The sequence below is a fragment of the Phyllostomus hastatus genome, unplaced genomic scaffold (assembly GCF_019186645.2).
Source record: "Phyllostomus hastatus isolate PE091 unplaced genomic scaffold, TTU_PhHast_1.1 phas_scaffold_501, whole genome shotgun sequence".
NCBI classification, from domain to species: domain Eukaryota; kingdom Metazoa; phylum Chordata; class Mammalia; order Chiroptera; family Phyllostomidae; genus Phyllostomus; species Phyllostomus hastatus.
This window is the reverse complement of record NW_025334033.1, coordinates 36,550,059-36,572,628: the sequence shown is the minus strand read 5'-3', so window position 1 is coordinate 36,572,628 and position 22,570 is coordinate 36,550,059. Positions and strand designations below refer to the sequence as shown.

Sequence of the window (22,570 nt, the reverse complement as noted above, 5' to 3'; positions counted from 1 at the left end):
TTTTCTATGATTGAAAATTTTCATTACAAAATAATAAGGGAAAAAAGCAAATAGTGGAAATGAAGGCTATGAGAGACTCATGTATTTCAGAAGTCTGTCAAAAGACTGACATAGAAGAAGGTATATAAATGCCTCTGAGAGTGTGATGTCTAGACTGTCCCTCTTCTAACTACCTCCCATTTTTTTTTAAGCTACCTCCAATTTTAGACTGCATACACAAACTACTTCTGGCCTTAAGTGCTTATTCTTGCCTCAGAGAAAGAGCTTATTCTCTTAGACTCACTCCATCTATTCTAGGACAATCCCAATCTGTGGATTTTAGACCCTCTGATAATATGTTCCCCAATCTTTTTACGTGAGTTTCTAATACTTCCTTAAACCGACCCTTAGACAAGATCTCTGGCCAATCTGGTACAACATAAGTGGTTTAACCTCTTGGTCCAATTCTGGCCCCTCAGACCCATGGCCCTCCACGGCAAAGGAATGTTAAAACAAAGAGCCCTTGCAGCAAGGACAATTCATCTGAGTGCCTGGCTAAGTACCTGGCATAGAGGTACTCAAGAAATGTTTGTTGGATTAATGAACCCCATACCTGATAATATACATATACAGTTTAGTTTCACACTTATACCTATATTGTACTGAAAGTAAATATATGCTAGGATTCTGAAGGTAAATAGTTACAAAGATCTGAAGCTTCTCCTGTGGAGCTAAACAGAAGATGGAGTTGGAAACGATAGGCTGATAAACTCCCTCAACTATCATTAAGAAACACCTACACTTTAATCATGAATACTTTCCCTGATAACACAGCAAATTCATCAGCTTCAAAATACCATAAACATGAACTAAAGGAAAGAAGATAAATTATGCAAAGATAAGGATTGACAGGAATTCAATTTCTAAATGACCTAAATGCATTTGTAGTTAATCTGCTCTTTTTGTTGTTGTTTCCAAAGGACTGCAGATTATGCACTTGCTGAATTTTGCCTTTGTCACACATGACCTAACAAGGAAGGCATTCATTATACCATAGTGGCTTCCCTCAAGTATCTGGTTCTAAACAGCTGCAAACTTTGGAAGATAACACCAAACCACATCTCTAATGATTAGTGTGTTCTCTCCCCAACAAATAAGAAAACAAGTTATTTGTTGTTAATATGTGTTTACTAGAATATCAAGAACATAGTAAACTGACTCAGTATAAACTTTAAGTTTAGAAAATAAAGTAGAAAGTTTGTATAAGAATTTCAATTCTTCAATTCCCAGTCAGGGTACATGCCTAGGTTGCAGGCCATGACCCCCAGCAACCACACATTGATGTTTCTCTATCTCCCTCCCTTCTCTCTCTAAAAATAAATAAATAAAATCTTTTAAAAAAATCTTTAAAAAAAAAATTTCAATTCTATGTATGTTCAGAGGATAATTGATCCAATAAACACATCCTAAAGAATCTCTGAAATTCGGCACTTTCACTCTTCATATTTGTTTTTATCTGTCAGAAAAAATGCTGTATCACTAACTGGCTGATTTAGTCCCTTCATACACTATAACTGGATAAAATGACAAAATATTTTAAAATAATAATAAACTGATCTCAAAAAATTTCCATTTATAAGAAGTAAGAGATGCTTCCTAGGCCTGAAACAGAAAAGCTGAAAAATATCCTGTAGAAAGTAGAAATAAACTGTAAAACTGTTTCAGAAGAGTTATGGCTTGTTAGTTACGCAACTATATGCATAACCTGGCTTTTTATAGCTGCCATTGTTCCCTCAGCCACATCAAAATACACAAAGGCATTTATTCTCTACCTATTAACTCATTTTCCATGAGGAAAAATTAAAGTTTCTCCTCCTTTCGTAGTGCATTTTTCCCCTCTCTTTGAAATGCACTGCCAAGAAGCAACTATTTTATCATCATCATTTATTTATCTTTCAACTCATATTTAGTTTGACTTTCATCCCTTCCTATTTACACTAAGTACACTTAATTTACACAGAGACACATAGCCCCAGAAAGGCTACCCGGAAAAGACACATGCAAGGGTCCTTTTTGTACTTCCTTCCATGCCATTACATAATGATTCTTGTCATGACTCTTTCATATTAAAAAACAGGCAACACCTTCAATAGCAGCAGTACCTATCAGTCTTGAGGACCCAAAGGCTCAAATATTGTCTCTAGAATCTTCACTCTACATTGTCACCATTCAGTTCCCAATTTCTTTTAAAAAATTAATACTCTCAGGAGTACACACAATGCTGTTGAATTTCCAAGGTATTGTGAGGATCAAAATGAGGTTTATAGGAAAGCTTTGTTTTGTGAACTTCCAGTCAAATCTAATAGTAATTAATGACAGTAAATTCTTGCTTTCATTTCCTGCATTAAAAGGCACAGCATAACTTACACCTGCAGGTTGATGCAAAATCCAGAGAGATGATACATTATCAATTATCTATAAAAAAAAAACTGGGGAAGAGGGAGTATTAACCACAACAACAAAAAAACCTACCTTAAAAGTGAAAGGTCAGTGAAGGATTGAAGACTCTTATCCAAGCTTCCTGCTGAAAACACAAAATTGAAATTACCCTTCAATTTTAAGCCATCTACCTTTCAAACTAGATTCCAATAAATGATTCTACAGAAGAAGAAATGATAGAAGTATTGATAAGCTGGACCTGGAGAGGCAAATGACTAGCTTCTTTTCCTGTCTGATCTCTTGAAAGTTCTAGAAGAAAACCAAGAAACTTTTTTTAATTCTGTAGTTTCATATTTGAAAGCACCACCAACAAAATTTTAGTTACATGTCCAAACAAGCAGTCATGAGATGTTATTATATTGTAGGGCCCATCCTTAGCAAGTGAGTAAGAAAAAGGCTTGTTGCTGAGCTATAACCATAGAAAACCCTCAATTATCCAGGGTAGCATGGGGCAGAGACAATCTGGATAAATTAAATCCTCAAGTAATTATTCCTTAAGAACTGAATTAATTCAAACATCATCCCCCTTACAATAGAGAAAGTTCACTTAAGATCTGCTCTCCCCCTTCCAGGCCATCTCCACAAAACTATGAACTAGCAGATAGATGATCTTCAAACTGTATAGCAAAACAAAGTAAGGCAACTGAATTACCCGTACTCAAACTGGGTCTAATTTTTTCCACAATTCCGATCACAAACCATCCAACTGTTGAGTTTAGCTTCTTGAAAAACATTTACATTAAACCCCTACCCCCCCCCGCCCCCCAAAAGGCCCTCCTGATGTAGCTGTTTCTAAATCAAATGCGTCTTACATTGAACTGCACTAACAATGCCTGTCTGAAGTTAAAGAATTTGACAACTATTACATTAAAATTGTAAAATGCAGGTATCGAACAACTTTCGATTCAAACCCGCAACGATTCCAGACTGAACTTCCTTTCTCTTCCCTCCGGAACCAACCGGCCCTTCCGCGCCAAAGTCCCGGCCAGGGCCTGCAGTGACATCAAGCCCATCTCCTGGAACACCTGACGTCACAAACACGCGGACTCAGAGCACTATGACTTCATCACCAACTGGGGCCGACCCACTGTCGCCTAGCGCCAGCCGGGAGGCTAAAGCAGCTTCCAAGCCTCCGTTCTGCCGGGTCCCGAGAAAGGTTAAGGACAGGCTCCAGCTCACCTGCGCCGGGACAGGAAGGACAGGGTGGCCGAGCCCAAGCGGGCGCGACCGTGTGAGGCGACCCCCCACCCAGGGCCCGACTTCCTCACTGGCCGCTGGTCCCAGAGGTGGGAGAGCCGGTCCGCTGCCTCACCACGGCCTATCCGTAATCTCCTAGGCTTCAGCCCGGACCGGGGACCCCACTCCCGCCCGCCGGTTCGCCCGACCCTCAGTGGCACGCGGGGGCGCGCAGTGCCCGGCCCCTGTGCGGGCTGAGGCCCGCCGGGGAGGAGGTGCCGGCCGCCGGCTCCCTGCCCCAAACGCGCCCGCAGCGCCGCGCGCTCCGGACCCGCGGGCGGTGCCCCCGCCCCCACCCGCCCGCGTCCCGGGAGCTCAGGAGAGCGGCGAGAGGGGGGCGGGGAATGGCCACGGTGGCCGCCGCCGAGCCCCGACCGCGCCGCCCTGTGGCGACGCCACAGGGCTCCGACCCACCTGCGCTCCTGTCCCGGCCCGGGCCTGGCCCGGGGCTGCACACCGCGATGCAGCGGCGGCTGCGGCGGCAGGAGGCCTGGCTCGCTCCCTACAGCTGAGGCGGACCGAGCGCCCAGGGCGGCGCGGCGAAGCCCAACGCTCACCCTGAATCCCATTTGTTTGGCTAAAACGGCGTGACGTCACGCGCCGGCCCAATCGACGGTTGGCCGAGGGAGGGGCTTCGGGATCGGGGGTTGTACCGCCCCCTGCCGGGCATTTTGTGTAGAGCTGAGATCGAAGAGGAACTTACGGAGGGAGAACTGGGCGAAGCATCTGCGGACCCTCAAATGGTGGGGAACAGTGAAAGCTCCAGCACGATCTGTAGGGAAAGCAATCAAACCCTGAGGCTAACCGGAATGTCAGTAGCACCAGTGTTCGATCAATAAACTTAAGTTTATTAATACTCATGGGTAGACCTGGAGCTATAAATGCTGTTAGATTACTATTATATATCCTAGTTGACTGGGTTCCGATTCCGGCTCTGCTACCAAGCTTGGAAGGCTCGGCTTCAGAATTCTCATTTGTAAAAGGAGGAGATTGGGAGAGTCCCTCTGACTGTTACTTTTTTCTGTGCAAACCATGGCAGAAATACCTAGCAGCATGTACATAAACTTTGAGATTGACAATAGACTGGTTCTACAACTGGTCAGCAGGCCACACTTAGAATAGCACTGGTCTAGGAGAGAGAAAATAAGACTAAGAGGCAGTGAAACAACTATAGGCAAGTCCTCCCCTTGATTCTGTTTCTCCATTCATGCACTGGGTATGATCCCGGAGAAATAAAGCCAGTAGAACCAGGGCAGTGTGCATCAGGCCACAGGCCCTGTGACAAGACCTCTGGAGGGAGCACCTGGTGGGGATGGTGTGGCACCGGGAGGCCACAGGACTCATAAGGAGCTGGAAGGGGGCTAAGATTAAGGTGGCCTGCTCCTAGAAGAAGAGTTTTTCTAGTGGGATTTTCCCCAGGAGACATTCTCTCCACAGTCAGTGGAATTAGATCAAATATTATGATCCAGATAAGGCCACAGACCCTGTAACCTAAAGCTACTCAATGTGGAAACACTAGGTCTAAAGCTAGAGGTTGGAACTTCTTGGAGAACCAGGAGGGCTAAGAGCTGTGCTTAAGAGACTGGAAGCCAAGACAGCAATGTTTCCTTAAGAAAAAGAAGAAAAAAAATACAAAAGAAGAATGCAGGTTTGCATACACCACTAATTGTTATAGCCCAGAAGGAATTAAATCCAGCTGAGAATCTTGCTGCATTCCAAATACAAAAAATACAACAGGCAAAGGGAAGCAGCTCATCACACAGCATCCCCAAGCCCATCAACTCTTCTTCCTGCTCTTATCATAAAATCAGAACTCTACTATAACCCATTACAATCAGACCTGTCCCTTTCTTCAATGCCATTCTCCCCCTTGTCTTGGCTGAAACATTACCTCCTCAGAAAGCTTTCTCTAAGTCTCCAATGTAGTAGTTCTGCCTTGTCACTTACCTTCACATAATTGGCAACCAATAAATGGCTATTGAATGAATAAAAATATTCATACTTTTTCTCACCAAATGATTTAATCCAGGATGCAAGTGTTCATCACCAGTAGATGACTAATGAAAGTCACAAGAGTAGAATGTCTTATACAGTAGAAATAGGACATAAATAAAGGAAAAATCTAAGGTACTGCAGCAAGAATATGACCAAAACTAGGAACATCTGAACTCTGAAGAACCCAACCAATCAGTCATGATTTTGGTGCTTCAATACAAATTACCCTTGATTAAATTTTCTAAATCACCAATCTGTTATAAGGATACTTATTTTACCTACTTGGCATTTAGACAGGAACTAGATTTCGCTGAGTAATACCAGGTAACTCATTCTTACATATTTAGTATTTTTAATAAGGCCCTGGTCTCTTGAAAATGGCAAGAAAGAAAATAAAGGGGGGAGGATTACCGCCCACCGGCTGTATGTTTCCTTTTTCTTGTTAACAGAATCCTGATCTCCAGCACCCTCTCTGTGCTTCAGAAAAAGATGGGCTCCATTCATTTCTGAATGCCTTCTTGGGTGTAAGCACTATTGGCTTATAGTAAACAGAGGCCAGAGACGCTGCTCAATAACTTACAAGTACATTTAAGTCCCCACAGCAAAGAATTATCCCTCCCAAAATGCCAGTAGTGCCAAGGCTGAGAAACCTGGCTAATCAGCATTGTCTTAATCTCCTTGTCAGTAATTGGTTCAGGCACATGTGCGTGATGCAAATCTAGCTAATAAAATGCAACGGAAGTCTACTGAGATACTTCTGGGAAAGGTGTTTCTTACCCTTAAAGAAATTCATTTTCTGTTGAAATGCATCACATTCCAAAATAAAATAATTAACCACAATGAGAGAGAGAGAGAGAAACATACAGGAAGAAACAGTCCCTCACCTGCTGCTAGGTGTCACTGTGTGTGTGGTGTCTGGCACTGTGTCTGCCTTCTTAGGACCATGAGGGTTGTTAGCTGAAGAGAATGTAAAAGGATGGTTAAGCAGAAAGATGGAAGTAAACTGCATCCTTGATGATATCATTGAAACTCTGATACAACCAATCCTTGGGATTTCTTGTTATGTGGGATAATAAATTCTATTTCTATTTAAGTCATTTATAGGACTTGCTAAAAAATTAGAAAGTAGCTGAAAATATCCTGATACACATTATATATATGTGTGTGTGTGTGTGCATGTGGGGGTTGTTGAACAAAAGGAAACAAAATGGAAGGGGAGACACTAACCTACTCCTTTGGAGGCAAGCTCTACAATAGTTTAATAATAAAATAATTTTGTTAAAAAATAATAATAATTTTGTTTTGCTATTCCTCCAGAATAATCTTTAACTAATGATACCAGGAGCTGATAAAATCAGTGGGAAAAGAATCTTTGTCTATAAATGCATAAATGAGTAGGAACTCATGTGACACTTGAAATATTTCAGGAAATGACATTTTCCAGACATTAAAATTTAATGTGGGGGAGCCTGCAGCATTAGAATGAGACTAGCGAGTGTGTCCTTATTCTCCCTAAGCTCCAGCACACTGGTTCACAGGCACCTGCTCGAGCAAAGGAGAGGCTGCCTGGCTAAAACAACCTAGTTACATCATCTTGCTAAAATGGTCCAGGGGATAGACTTTGCTTAGAACTGAGTTCTGTAAAAAGGCCACCAAGTTGTTTTGCAGTTTTAGGATTTCCTGATATTTTCTACCAGGCATAACTATGCTTTCAATGCCAAGTCTTGCTTTGAAATACCAAAGACACTTCTCAAAAAGTACAGAGCTCAGTTACCAGCATTTCCTTGCAAAAGTCGGTTGTTTTATTGATTAATAATGTACCCGAACTAGTTCTTTTCTTTGGAAGAGTGAACAGTGGTCTGGCTTCTTTTGAATGCACCACCATCTGGTCACTTACGCCACTGTGTTAGTTTGCCGTTACTCTAACAAAGAGTCCCAGGCATCTGTCACCACACCTCACTTCGTGCCCCTTCCTAAGACTGCAGAGCTACATGTAATTTTTTGTGTGCCTTCAGCAAGACACCATCTGTGTATTAGTAAAGTAAATTGAGCCTGTTTGCCCTTCCTCTGGATCAACAATTTTCAACCTGTGTGCTGTGGCACATTGGTGTGCCACAAGAATTTTTTAAACAGGCAATACAATACGTGCCTATTTGGTGAGGGGTACTGGCCTCTTCTCCCTTGGATTGTCAAGTTAAAAAATGATAACAGCCAACACGACAGTAGTTGTCAGTGTGAATGAATCAAAGTTTTACCTATCTTTTTTAGATAGGCAAAAAATATATTTTTTGGTGTGCTGCAGAATTTTAGTAATTAGCTTACATGTGCCATGAGATGAAAAAGGTTGAAAATCACTGCTCTAGGTGCTCTCTCCTCAACAAAGCCAAGGTGTGCCTTCAAAGTAGCATAATGATGACCTTGTAAAAGACTGAGGGCATCATAGGACAAGTTAAAGGAGTTCACCATCACCAAGCCCTTATTATATGAAATGTTACAGGAACTTATCTAAGAAAAAGAAGATAAAAATATGAACAGTAAAATGGCAGCAAACTCACAGTTATTAACAACCACACCTAAAACAACTCCAAAAGAAACTAAGCAAACAACTAGAACAGGAACAGAACCACGGAAATGGAGATCACATGGAGGGTTAGCAACAGGGGAGTGGGAGGAGAAGAAAGGGGGAAAAGGTACAGAGAATAAGTAGCATAGATGGTAGGTAGGAAATAGACAGGGGGGAGGGCAAGAATAGTATGAGAAATGTAGAAAGTAAAGAACTTATGACACATGGACATGAACTAAAGGGGGGAATGTGGGTGGGAGAGTGTGTGCAGGGTGGAGGGGAGTGAAGGGGGGGATTGGGACAACTGTAATAGCATAATCAATAAAATATATTTTTGAAAAAAGAAAAAACTGCAAATGTTTAAAAAAAAGAGTGAGGGCATCTGATTGCTCCCCCTTGCTGAGAGCTACTCTGTTTTTCTTTTATCTCAGAGCCAACACTGTCACACATTGTATGCTCCTTAAGGCCCCATGGCTCCTGTGACTGCCGTCTGTTACTTTTACTGTAGTTGCATTTTTCTAGCTTTCTGTATGTTTTCCTTCTCTCTTCTACTTCCGTCCCTACTTTTTCTCCCATATTTCTTGAATTTCTTTCCAAATGGCTTGAACTTTACAGTCATCACTAGCCAAGAAATAGACTCATTTTGGTCCATTCATAACATCTCTAGAGTCTCTGCATACTGAGTATAGACTTGAATGCTCTCCCTTTCTCAGTTATTTCCTTCTTCCCTGCTATTCAAGGGGTACTTTTGCATGACTGCATGCATTTTCTTTTTTTACATTTCCAGTACTGGCAAAGCTCTAGAGTTCCACTCTCTGAATAAAACCGGTATGTGATTAACATGTGTGATAACAGCCCCATTCTTAAATTCATTAAGTACTTCTGAAAAATGTCCTAAGTGTGTTTTCTGTGTTATTTTGTATATTGGCACAGTTGATTCCTAATTTCCTGCCTTGAGAAAGAAGTCGTGTTCTGATATTTAAAGCCCTGTTGAAATAGCACAGAAAAAAAAATGTTTTCAAGTTCCAAAACTATTGGCTAAGCCACTCTTCCTTCATAAGTCTATATAGTCCTGACCAGTGTGGCTAAGTTAGTTGGGCATCATCCTGCAAAACCAAAGATCGCCAGTTCAATTCCCAGTCAGGGCACATGCCTGGGTTGTGGGCCAGGCCCCTGCTTTAGGCATGAGGGAGGCAACCAATTGATATTTCTCTCCTTCTCTCTCTCTTGCCCTCTAAAAAATAAATAAATAAAATATTTCTTTAGGTCTATACAAAGCATGACATGAATAAAATTAGCAGTCTTCATTTTTCACCCTTTGCCATTTCTCTTACATTTGGGTGCCTAGCAAGCTGCCCAGAGAAAAGACAACAGCTGTGGTCCACACAGACACGTCATCCACCTAACAAATATCTCCGCCCTTGAGTCCCTGCACAGAATGAGTCATCCCCACAATCTATGATCTCATCGTACTTTGTTCCACGTCTGCTATTTCACTTACAACATTTCAATGTCATCTGTCTATGTCTTGTCCCTTTGTGAGCTCTTTAAGGACGTGTATTACTGATTTGCTCAATCAGTGAATGGATATATGATCTATGAGAACAATTCACCGACTACACCAAACTATTCAGAGGAAAAAATATCTTTTCATTATGTGCAATATTTAAACTGCCAAATTTGTTTATTTTACATAAATGGAACTAAATTAAAAACCGTGGCCTTCTCCAATGGGCAAGCTCTGTGATTCTTCTTCCCTTGGGTGTTAACTAGTTCTCATGACTGGAACGCTGCTGGAGTGAATCTTGTTGGCCTTTCAAAGGGCTCACGTTCTCCTTATGCCTCCGCAAGGGTAAAATGACTCACATGCTCTCTCTGGAGAGTCTGGGGCCATCAGTTAACAGGTTGGGCCTTATCCTGGATGGAACTGAAATTTGTACACTGTTATCAAAGATAAATGATATGAATTTCCTTAAGTATTTATTAAATTATATTTTAATAACTTTGTAGCAATGGTTATTTTTATTTGCTTTTAAAGCACAATTTAATTGATTTAGTCAGCAATTGAACCTGCAAATGTAAAATTTTATTCCAGTATGAGTTCCCACTCCTTTTTCCCATCATTCACACAAAATTGTCAGTCAAGTGTAAATCCAGAGCAGGGTTGACAAGCACCTAAAGATGAAGGAGAAGAAGAAGGAAAAGAAAAAGAAGAAGGGGAGAAGGAAGAAAAAAAGAAGAAGGCAGCAGAGGAGGAGAAGAAAGGGGGAGGGAGAGGCAGGAGGAGAAACCTGTTTTCAAATACTTAAGGGAAAGTAAATTATTTTCTTTCCATATATTATTTGCCCCTATTTATTGGGGGAAAAGAAGAAAACAGGAGCTGGACAATAGGGGCTGGGTGACTATAGGAATGTGCGTACAATGGAATAAGAAACAGCATTTAGCCCTGACTGGTACGGCTCAGTAGGTTGGGCAATGTCCTGCAAAGCCAAAGGTCAACAGTTTGATTCCTGGTCAGGGCATATGTCTGGGTTGCAGGTTCGGTTTCTGGTCAGGGCTCATAGGAGAGGCAGCTGATCAACGATTCTCTCTTACATCGATGTTGCTCTCCCCCTCTTTCTCCCTCTCTTCCCTGCTCTCTAAAATAAATTTTAAAAATCTTTAAAAACATAAATAAAAGGAGGCACTGCTAAAGTTAGTGGCTCATTGTGACCTTTGGAAAGGCAATTATTACTCCTTAAAAAAATAAGAAACAGCATTTAAAATGAATCATTTAGATCCATGTGTATCAACAAGGATAATCTCAGAAAATACTTGGTTTAGTGATGAAAGCACATGGCAGATGGATGTACACTGTACATTGCCATTCATACAAACCTTAACAGGCAAACAAACACATATACAACAATGCCAGGTGTGATTTACAGACAGCTACAATTACAATAAATACATAAAGACATGGGTGAGAAGTGTCCAAAACAACTCAGAATGACAGTTACTTCTGAGGACAAAGGGAGAATAAATGATTAGAAAGGGAAGCCCTGGCTGGTGTAGCTCAGTGGATGGAGCGCGGGCTGCGAACCAAAGTGTCTCAGGTTCGATTCCCAGCCAGGGTACATGCCTGGGTTGCAGGCCATAACCCCCAGCAACCGCACATTGATGTTTCTCTCTCTCTCTATCTCCCTCCCTTCCTTCTCTAAAAAATAAATAAATAAAATCTTAAAAAACAAAAACACAAAAACAATACTTTAAAAAAAAGAAAGAGGCACAGAGAACTTCAATCATACTGGTAACATTTTATTTACTTAAGAAGGAAATATCTGAATTAAATATAACTGGTTCACTTAACATTTTTGAAAATCTAAGTGGTAAATACACAGGTATTTGTAATATTACTCTGGAATTTTTTTTCACCTTACATGTATTGTATTTTTTGGACTGTAAGGTGCACTCCTTTCTCCCTGCCCCCCTACATTTGGGAGCTTACCTGGCTATATCTTATGTAGCTTACCTGGCTCGCTGTGGGGTGGGGGAAGGGGGCGGTGGTGGAGTGGGGTCACAGGTTATTAAATATTTCACCACATTTTTGCTTCAAAATTTTTTCCCTATTTTCCTCATCTAAAACTTAGGTGCATCTTATGGTCTGACATGTCTTATAGTCCTAAAAATACAGTATTTCATAAGTGTAATGATTTCAATACACTTGAAAGTTTTACAAGAGGTTGTGATGTAAAGAATACCCTCATGAAGAAAATAACTATTATTTATTAATACTTTAATAATTGAAATTATTACCTGTAAGTAATATTGATGCAAAGCAAAAAAAAAAAATAAGTTTATCCCTATTTTCTCTTCTTATCCCAAAGCATTTAAAAAACATGGACTTTATTAGCTAATGATGTTGAAGTCTTACCGTATAAAAGTAATATTTCTTTGTCAAGTAGAGGAAGTGAAGCTAAAATTTCTGTCTCTACTTATCCAAAATTGCTGCTCTAATTTTTCCAGTGAGAAGACCATAACAAATTGCAGGCATTTATAAGCCACCTGAATTTGAACTGTAGGGGCAAACGCTTCCGTAATGCTGTTACACAGAACTGGCAGTGAGACAGAACCAGCAGTGAGACAGAATAACAAAGTTCTTTTTTCATCCTTAAATCATCCTCCTATCAGCATTTTTTTCTGGTTTGTTCCATAACCTCCAGAGCTATACACACAGAAAGCACAGAAACACATGGCTAACCTTTAAGTGGTAGAAAGCAGTACCACTCAATGGCTAAGCACAGTGAAAGGCACAGGGGGCCAAGAGGCACGTAAGGAGAAATCCACATGATTCCGTTGTGTCTTTATGGGACGATGACAAAGATGGTGTCTGTGGCCATCACCACCCCCACCCAAGAGCCCAAATCCTTGACTCCTGTGCTTCATGAAAAATAAATTTTCAATATATTGTTAGGAATACATAATGAAACCTCAACAAGCTCTAAAGAAGAAGCTAAATAATCATTAAAACCGTTCATATTTTTACCTTAAAGATTTAAATGTCTTACGAAAAAAAGAAAAAGGTATCATTTACTTAAAATGAGTTAGTGCCAGAAACCTATATTAAAAGCAACACCCAATATAAAGAAACTGTTCTGTGATAGTATTAGATACCTGATGGGAAGGAGAGCTAACAACACCCACGTATTCCCCGGGAGCGATTTCCAGCTGAGAAGAGAAAAGCCTCTACAATGTTTTCACAAACCCTTCTTTACTGGCCTCAGGGAAGAGGGGTCCCAGTGGATAAGATCTCAGAACTTGATAAGGTAGGTTTGTTTTCCCCTAACGAAATATTAGGGAAACATCTAAAGGTCTCTTTCACAATAAACAGAGCAAAGGCTGGTTGAAAGTATGAACAGGAACTGTTTCTGAATCTTGGCTACACATTAAAATCACCTAGGGAGCTTTTGAAAAGTAGGATGCCTAGGTGCCATCCCAGACCACTTGAATCAGAATCTCTGGGAGGAGTCCAAGCATTTGTGATTCTGACACACAGTGTTGGTTAAGAATTACTGCCTTATGGCCAGGATATGCTGGTAAACTGGCTCTCAGGGGTGGGGGTGAGCTATTCCTGGGAGTTCTGGTTTATATAGCGTATGCCTATTTCTTGGTGTAAATACTCCCACTGTGGCCAAGTTCAAGCTACTGTTGTGAAGACACTGAGCACAGGGTTGGGAAGAGAGGTACGTAAGCAGCCCTCATAAGCTCCTCAGGGCTGACTCCAGCACTCCACATTTAGGGGCCTTGGACGATGAAGTTATAGTAAGGGGTGAGAAACCAATATATCGTTTGTTTGAGCCTTTTTACATACTACAAAACTTTAAGTCAGAGTTCAAGCTTTCTCAGCTTAAAGACTATATGGAGAAATTAAGGTAAATTAAACAATGATTTAGCTACCATTTCATTAGTTTTTGCTTGTTCCACTCTATTTTTAAAGCCAAAACTTATTTAAAAAATTGGTTTCATAAACATGATTTTTCCCACTTTACCAATAATGAATATTCGAAATTAGGTCATTTTCAATTAAAAAATTTATGTAGCTCTTTCGGGTCCTCGCTTCCAAAATGACGAAGAAAAGAAGGAACAACGGTCGTGCCAAAAAAGGCTGCGGCCATGTGCAGCCTATTCGCTGCACCAACTGTGCCCGATGCGTGCCCAAGGGTAAGGCCATTAAGAAGTTCGTCATTCGAAACATAGTAGAGGCCGCAGCCGTCAGGGACATTTCGGAAGAGAGTGTCTTCGACGCCTATGTGCTTCCCAAGCTGTATGTGAAACTGCATTACTGTGTGAGTTGTGCCATTCACAGCAAAGTGGTCAGGAATCGTTCTCAGGAAGCCCGGAAGGACCGAACACCTCCACCCCGATTCAGACCGGCGGGTGCTGCCCCACGACCTCCACCAAAGCCCATGTAAGGAGCCCTAAAGGAATGAAGAAAAGTTCTCCGGAAAAAAATAAAATGGAAATTGTACCTAAAAAAAATTTATGTAGACATATCAGTCTTATAACCAGAACAAATTTCATCTTTGGCTTACAGAAATAAACTATGAGTTTCAAATGTGTCTGGTTGTGAGGCTTCTCATGTAGAACTGTTACAACAGTTGGAGTTATGAGGGACTGGCTAAACAGAAACAACTGAAATGCTGTTCTTATGACGCCTGGAAATAGAGCAGGAAACAATTCACTTGTAAATCACTTTTAAATAAACTACATTTCTAAAACACTATCGTGTGAATTATAATTTTATCAAGCTTATATCTGAGCAATTGTATAATACTTAACTATAGTGAAAGTAAATGAGAGAATATTCAAAATCACTTTATAAAAGAGACCAAAAAAAATGCTGTTTCTGGATCAATAGAAGAGACTTGTTAAATAGCAATACAAAAATAGGATACACTACCTAGAAGTCAAATAAGATGAAAACAATTTACTAATAAGATTCACATTATGCAGGGGACATTTAGAAAACCTATCAAAGAATTATAGTCCTATTAAATTTCCATTTGTGCTATTGTATAATCACTTGCACAATGAAACCAAAAGAGGAAAAAATATTTTAGAAGACAAAAGCATGTGTTTCTTAATTATTTTAATGAACTTATTAACAAAAACACTGTTATTATACTATCTACAAATAAAAAGGAAGTGATAAATTTTCAAGGTTCACATTATTAAAATATACTGTTGTAAAAGTTTATTATCCTAAAAGTTTATAATCCTATCAAACTTCCCATTTGAACCATTATATAATCACTTAGTAGCAATAAAACTAAAAGCAAAAAAATCTAATGTAGGGTAGCAGTGAGGGAGAAAAAACCCTGCTGTGGTCTTGGAGCTTCAGAATTAGAATCATCGAAAGGTGAGAGAAACTAAAAAGGTGGTGCACTTTGTCTGTGGGCTGTGTGGACAGAGACACAGCCTGGCCTCGGAGTACAGGCACTTTTTGTTGCCAGTGGGGGATGGGCTGGGTCAGGAAGTGCCCATGGGGAGGGTGGGAAGGATTCCTGGGGAGTGTCAGCCTCACTTTCCAGAATAGTGGAATGCTGGAGGGACCTATAACACAGGAATTGTCTTCTGTTTCCTCTGCAACATCTCTCCCCTGATAGGAGAATCAGAGAGGAGCTGCTTGGGTCAGAGGCTCCCAGTTCAGGTGGAAAGTTGAACCAAAAACAGGCTCTGAATGACTCGGCCAGTGTGAGGAGCACCCGGAGGAGCTCTGTCTTGCTCCTGCAAAGAGGATCCACGTCAAGATGGAGTTGGCCTGATGGAGGGACTCTTTTTCCGGGATCCTGCCCCCGTGGAAGAGGTATCTGGTCCACATAAGACACTGGACCTTGAGTCTCCATGACATCACTATTGGATATTTCTTCTTTCTCGGGGATCTGGTCATCCCTAATGATCCCCTTGGGCCTCTGTCAAATATTCCATTTAGAGTGTCAGGAACATTAAGATCTCTTTCCAGACACCCCAAAGCATGTATTTTCTTTTTAAATTATCTAAGTTTCTCTCAGCCAACAACACTCTCAACCCATTATCATAGCCTTTCTTTCATGGGGGAATGAACGAGATTTGATACTAGCCAGCAGATCTTTTGAATTTTTTTGAAAGAATTTAGGTTTCTATTTTAGCTCTTCACATGCATAACTAATCATACCTGCTTTGGACAAGTTCTCCTTTATCTTCACAGAGTAAATTCTCTCCAAATTGGTTATTAGGTCAAAATTCATTTATTTTCTTTTGATGCAAAAATATGACTATGGATATAATTATATCATTTCCCCAACAGTCTATGAGGATCTGGTCCTGGTCTTCTGTCCACTGTCTGTGTGGCCACCACCTGGCACAGTGTCTGCAGGACAGGTGTGACACAGAGCATCACAGACATCACTTTGAACCCTTCAGGTTGCCAGGGCTCTGCCTACCTCAGACTGCAGAGAACACTGGTGAACATTCAGCCCACAAGCAAATCAGCATCTAGCAATACACACAGACCTCAGTGGACGTGGGGAGGGAGGTCAGTAAAACCCTGCCCAATGGCTCTCTCTTTCTTGAGTAAATATTTTGTTCTGAGGCTTTGTCTTACCCGCTAAGGTCGTGCACACACACAGAATTCCCAAGTCTCAACTCCTCTCTTGTTTTGTATCTGGCTGGCCTTTGAATGTGAGTGAGGAGGGGTGTTGAAGGGGTTATGGAAGGCTCCACAAAGGGTTTCACTTGACAAATTTTACCTTGAAAATCTAAGGAAGGAGTGAGCAGTATTTTCAAAGTCTTCACATTTCAGGCAAGAATGCGCAGTCCAATTGGGAGCAAAGAAAGCATGACTTTCTAACTATTTCTGCATGTAGAGGTAAAATATTTGACAACATACAAGACTCTCTGGGGGCTATTGTTCAGAATGAGAGCTTTGAGGGATATTGAGTGGTGGCTGGAGCTCACCTCACAATGGCAGGAGTATTGGGCCGTATGAGCATCTGTTTCATGGAGAGCCTGGTACTTGAGCCATGGGGGATCCAGGCCTTGTCTAGCTCAAAGAGCAATTCAGTCTTGTTGGCAGTGAACCTGTGGGTCAGCTGGGGATTGGCTGGCTTTAAATGGGCAAGGATGAGTAGGTTTGCTGTCCTCAGTTTGTCTTGCTCATGCATCTCAAGGTTACTTGGAGGTTAGCTGCTCTGAGCTGATGTGGGCAGCTCTACTAATTTAGCCTAGATTTATTCATGTGTCTTGGGGTCAGCTGATGTAGGCTGGGCTGGGCTAGGTTAGCTCAATGTACCTGGGGGCTAGCTGGGTATCAGTTGATGCAGAGTGAGCCCAACTACGCATTGGGCTCTGCCCTGTCTCTCATCTTCTCCCTGAAAGAGTAGGAAAGCCCAGGCGCAAGTAAGACTTTGCATTCTTTAAACTTCCCTTGGCTGTGAGGTGTAGACACTGTTTTGATGGCCCTTTATTTTCTTTCTGTAAAGTTCTCATCCTCAGGAAGACTAAAGCCTGTTTAGACCTGGGATGTAGAGTAAGAAGAGCAATGTGGAGGCCCATTTCTTCTTTTGTTGCTACAGTTCCCTTCACCAGCTCCAGAACGACACCGCCTTTGTCCGATCTGTACCCGTAAAGTGCGTATCCTACATTCTCCCCCTTTCCCTATATCACCCCACTCTGAAACAAAGTCTTGAATCTGATTAGCAGAATCTACGTCACGTCTTCACTCTACTGAGAAGGAAAGCTGAAACAGGGAAATGGTTCTACATCAAGAAGGAAGGATTTCCACTATGAAGAATTGTTATTATGGGGGTAAATGTTCAGAAGATTTGGGGCAGCCGTGAATGGCAAATGCTCATTACAGTTGCCATGCTTGTGTCACACGACCTGGTTTCTCAAGGCATAGCTCTTCATCTATAGACTAACATAAGAAAAATATTTACCCTTTGAGGTGCCTTAGGGAAGGACCCTGTCAAATAGTGACAGAGAAGAACAACCTGACCCAACTGAATCCTCTCTCGGGGAATATGAGCGACATACAAAGAGGTCAGCAGTTAGCAGACAGAAAAGTGGTGTTATAAGAATGGAGAGAGACAAGAACAGGGAGCAGAAAGCCACAGCCACCAGATCCAGAGATGATTGTTGCAAAAGCTACTGTGGTGTCACTAGATTGACCAGTGTCTGAGCTAACATCCTAGTTTTGTATGGAGCCTGACATATATCTCTGCTCCTGCAATCCAAAACATGCAACCCACAGCACCCACCAAAACACAGCAAACTCTGAGTGTCCCAACTGACAAATTTGAGCTTCCAAAGAGACCAATGTTGAATCAATTTGTGCGTCATCCCAAAGCATCTAGTACTTATGGAAAGCACTCAAGAGATGTTTGTCGAACATTGAAAGGAAGGAATAAGCAGTAAGAGCTATGGGATTCAGAACAGAAAACACTCACAGTTATACAACCCCAGTGTGCTAGGTGTTCTGGGTTTGCCCCCTCACCACAGATTCTTTCATTATCTGCTGTTCTCTGCCTTGCTCTGTGCCTTAAAAAGATGACCTCCAAGGACTGCATGACCTATGCTCCCTTATCTGGTGGCTTTCTACTGGGAATGGCCAAAGAGAAGCACTGCTCCTGAGAATGGATGGGAAGGAGATATACGGGAATTTATTCCCTACCACCCTATGTGTTCTGGAAAGGGCTATGTTACCACTCTATAGCCACAACTTCAACTGGATAGTCTCTCTCCCACTGTTTCAGAGCCTCAGGTATCTGGACACTGCTCAAGTGTTCACTTCTTAAGTGTTCGGGCCTATGTTAATTCACCATCCTTTGTTGTCTCCCTTCACCCTGCCCACACCTCTGAAAATAGCCCCTTTTAAAACTCTTCAGTTAAACCCATTGAGTGTGACATTTATTTCTAGCCAGCACCCTGACTGATACATCATATCCATGTTCTAGAAAGGAAGAGATATTAGTGTCCTTGTCCCCAAGGAGTTTTATCACTTGGATACAGGTCAAGTTCACAAATTGTGAAACAATGTATGAAAGTCTCTTACTCCTAGCGTTGGAGATATAGGAGTAACTCCTCTGTTCTCTTCTATCAGTTCTACTCCCCAAATTCTCTCACGAGGGCCAGACCTCAACCTCACCCTAACCCTCATTCCCTTAATCAGAGAAACCTCCTCCCCGTAGCTACAGAGGGTTTTTTGTTATTTTTTAACCTCCCTTTCTCCTGATTCCTGGGACCCATTGCTTCTTCCGCCTATTGTCAAGTCTTCTGACCTAGTCAGGATATTTGTTGGGGTTTCCAGCCCTGGAGGCTCAAGATGCAAAGAGAAAAAAGAGCCTTGTTAGTGGTCTGCCCTCAGGTTGTGATATCTGTAAAATATCAGACCAGTGGCAAATAAAGTTAAACATCTAGTAGGTGTTTCCTGCACTTACTGGAAAATTTGCTAAAAGGCCAGACGTCTTTCTGACAGATATGTGACTCTGGAAGAGAAAGAAAGAAGGTGAAGAGGGAATCCCCCTCCCCATTCTACTATCTTAGAAACAACCTCTTTGAGGAAACAGAACTTGAGCTTCACTTTCAAGGAGAAATAAGATTGAAAAATGGAAAACAAGGAAAAGGGTACATAAGAGGGTGGAGAAGGGTATGAGCAAAGAAGACAGGAATGTGAAAGTCGGGCAGATATGATTACATCAGTTTGCTGGTCGATGTCAGCAAGTAGAGGGAGACAGGCTGGGAGAGCTGAGTAAGGAACCAACTTTGGAGGCCTTTACTGCCAGGATACAGGTTTTAAGAAGCCTCTGAAAGTTCTTTAAAAAGTTCTGAAGCAAAGCAAAGCAGGGCTTCAGAATTCACATATCACATGAATTAGAGGGGTAGAGATAGGAGGACAAGTTAGAAAATGAATGCAGTTATCCAGATGCAAGATTGTGAAGGTCTGTGACAGGGTACAGCTTCTTGAAACCATTCTTTGCCGAGGAAGAAACTATACGTTGGTTATGAGATAAATGTGGTAGAAAAGGGAGAGCAAAAGACAAGGCCTCAAATTTTTTAAATTGAGAGACTGAGAAAATGGTGGTGCATAGGCAAACAGAAAAGGTTCTTAAAGAGAGTTAGTTTTAGGTGAAAGTTCAGTTAGGGTTTAGGTACAATGCACTTCGGTGCTCCCACGCCTGCTAGTGGAGGAGGAAATGGAGGTGTGAAACAGCGGGCTAGAGATGTGGTTGGAGAGTGAGCATTTGAAGTCATATGAGTGAGTGGCCCCTCTGAGAAAGGCTTCACATTAAATAAGGGGAGCCAGCACTAAGCCTTAGAACATGCCCGTCATTAAAGAGCTAGAGGAAAAAAATTGAGAGAATTAAAAAAAAAGGGGGGTCAGCACAGATACAACCTGACCAATGGGCAAAGAAAAAAGGTGAAGAAATGAGATGGCATAAGAAAACCAAAGGGTGTTTCCAGGAAGGATAAGGTCTACATTTGAATTTTGACACACATACCTCAGCCTTTCCAAAATTATCCTTCAAAGCTTTGAAAATATGGGGGGAGGTGGGTAGGTGGAGGTGGAAGAGGGTATAAGGGGGATAAATGGTGATGAAAAAAATAAAAATAAATTAAAACTTAAAAAAGAAAAAAAGGCTTTGAAAAATGAAATTAACAAGTGAAGTGATAGGCAAGCAGTGTGGAAACATCATGTTAAATTAGGACCTCCTGTCAAGAATACTTTCCTGGAAATCTGACCTACATTATTGGATATTGATATAATCCTGAAGCCATTGGAAGGTATATTGGTTAACATGTCTTTGGGTGCAGTGAACAGAAACCCAGCTCAAATCAGCTTAAACAGTGTAACTGGAAGTTTGTTGGCTCACTTAGGGTTGGTCCAGTTGGAGGGAAAACACCATTTCCCTGCAATTCTCTTGAATGTACATTCTTCCAAAGACAGCATATCCTCAGCCAGGTTTCTGTAAAGCTGTGTGCTTCTGTGTTTACATCTTGGGTTACATCCTTCTCTGGGGAGAGGAAGCCTCTCCCAAACCTCGCACCGTTGTCATCATACCAGAACCAACCACCGGAGCCAGGGAGGCTGTGAAGTGATTGGTTTAGGTGCTCCCCACTCCCACATGTTGAAATTACCTGGATTGGCCATAAATCAGCCAGTGTGCCCTCTAAATGTAGGTTGAATGGTCAGCCTCATTCAACCACCAGGCTGGTGCACAATGTGAGAAAGCTTAAATGAATGTTGGGAAGATAACTAGATTTCCACAGATGTATACTGAATGTGTGTATTAGGATGTGATTGGGCAAATCCAAATATTAATGGCTTAAACATGGTAGAAGTTCTCTATTTTTGCCTACAAGTCTGGAACTTTGCTACAGGATTGGTTACAGCAGCCAGCTCTGCTCCAAAAGTCCTTGGGACCCAGGATCTCCTAGCTCACTACACAGGTGGCATTCCTAGGTTACAGCCCTAATTCTTACTATCCAAGGGCAGGATCTCTGCTCCAGGCAGCATGATGGAGGAAGTGACAAAGAAGAAGGGACAAAGGGGCACCTTTGAAAGAAGATTCCTAGAAGCTGTCACACATGGTTACCTTTATGACCATACCTACCTGCCAAATGTGCCAGAAAATGAACTTGACTCTGGGTGGCCATTTTCGTGGCTAACCATTCTACTACTGTGGAGTGAAGGGAAAATAAATATTGGTGCACAAGATTTCTCTTCTACTCTAAAGAAATGATACCTGTTAGAGTTGATTGATCTCACCTCTAGGTGAGGATGAGTCACCTCTAGGTGACTAATTAGTGCATTACTTAGGGAAGCAGTTTTCCATCTGCATTGTGGAAAATAGGACAGGGGAGAAGTGAAGGGGAAGTCCCAATTCAGAGGAGTGAAAGAGCAAAACAGAAACAATGAATTATGCATTAAAATGACTGTGTTTACATCCCATTTCTGCCACCTAATAGTTGGGCGATCTTTAAAGGTTGTGAAACCTCTATAAGCCTGTGATCTTATCTGTAAAATGGAGATAATATCACCTAATCCACAAAACTGGGAAAAGATTGAGATAATAGTTGTTAAATGCTTTGTAAGCAGTAACACTCATGCAGGTGAAAGTTAGTTTTTAATTATAACAAAACTTACAATAACAAGGTTAGTATTTTAGAAACAAATTATTGAGTAAAAATGAGATGTGAATATTGTACTGTGTGTCCACCACCTACAGTCAAATATACAGATCTAATATCATAAAAATTTATGCTTGAAACCTACATGATCCTATTAGCCAGTGTCACCTCAATAAGTTTAATAAAAATTATTTTTAAAAATATACTTGAACAACAATAAAATAATTTTAAAAAATAAGATGTGAAACTTTCATTCACTTTCTAAGATCACTCTTTAACACAATAAATGCCTTTTGTGGTTAGTTGAATTTTTTAAAATTGTGACTATGCTTTTCCCTGTTGGTCAGGTCTCATTTATCAGACTCTTAGATGTATATTCAGAAAGCATCTGAGCAAATATTCTCACTGTGTCATAAAGCCATAAACAAAAAGTCAGAAATTGCACATAAAAACTCCAGTTATAATATTGATGGCATTAACTTCAACAGCAAAATCAAATTTTCAAAATTATAATAAATTATAGAGTGCAGTCCAAATTGCATAGATACTCTTGCATAAAGAATGAAATATGTTTAAAAATATCTCATCTGCTGTATGTTGTTTCTTCATGTTGTGTATTGGAATTTAATCTCAATAGCTGCTAAAATTAAA

At 41.2% G+C, this 22,570-nt stretch overlaps 2 protein-coding genes across 10 annotated transcripts in view; one reads left to right on the top strand and one right to left on the bottom strand.

Moving 5' to 3' along the window:
• The window catches only part of FBXO34 (F-box protein 34), a 76,614-nt gene extending 72,342 nt beyond the window's left edge, over positions 1 to 4,272 (bottom strand). For 2 of the 9 annotated variants that reach the window (XM_045823434.1, XM_045823441.1), the window contains exons 1-2: positions 4,129 to 4,272; positions 2,512 to 2,563 (exon numbers count right to left, since the gene is read on the bottom strand). The gene's annotated coding sequence lies outside the window, so the exon portion shown is untranslated. Of the gene's footprint in view, positions 1 to 2,511; positions 2,564 to 3,130; positions 3,152 to 3,344; positions 3,614 to 3,657; positions 3,993 to 4,128 lie in introns of those variants that run through there. The other 7 variants (XM_045823435.1, XM_045823442.1, XM_045823443.1 and 4 more) reach the window with 6 other exon arrangements.
• A 9,586-nt stretch (positions 4,273 to 13,858) lies between these two features.
• On the top strand, positions 13,859 to 14,248 carry LOC123808626 (40S ribosomal protein S26-like). The gene has a single exon (XM_045823394.1). It carries the CDS (start codon positions 13,876 to 13,878, stop codon positions 14,221 to 14,223), a length of 348 nt encoding a protein of 115 aa, XP_045679350.1. The 5' UTR covers positions 13,859 to 13,875; the 3' UTR covers positions 14,224 to 14,248.
• Positions 14,249 to 22,570: the final 8,322 nt, after the last annotated feature.

What these genes read in the sequence shown, in the direction of transcription:
- LOC123808626 (XM_045823394.1), top strand. Translation starts at nt 13,876, where the DNA reads ATGACGAAGAAAAGAAGGAACAACGGTCGTGCCAAAAAAGGCTGCGGC.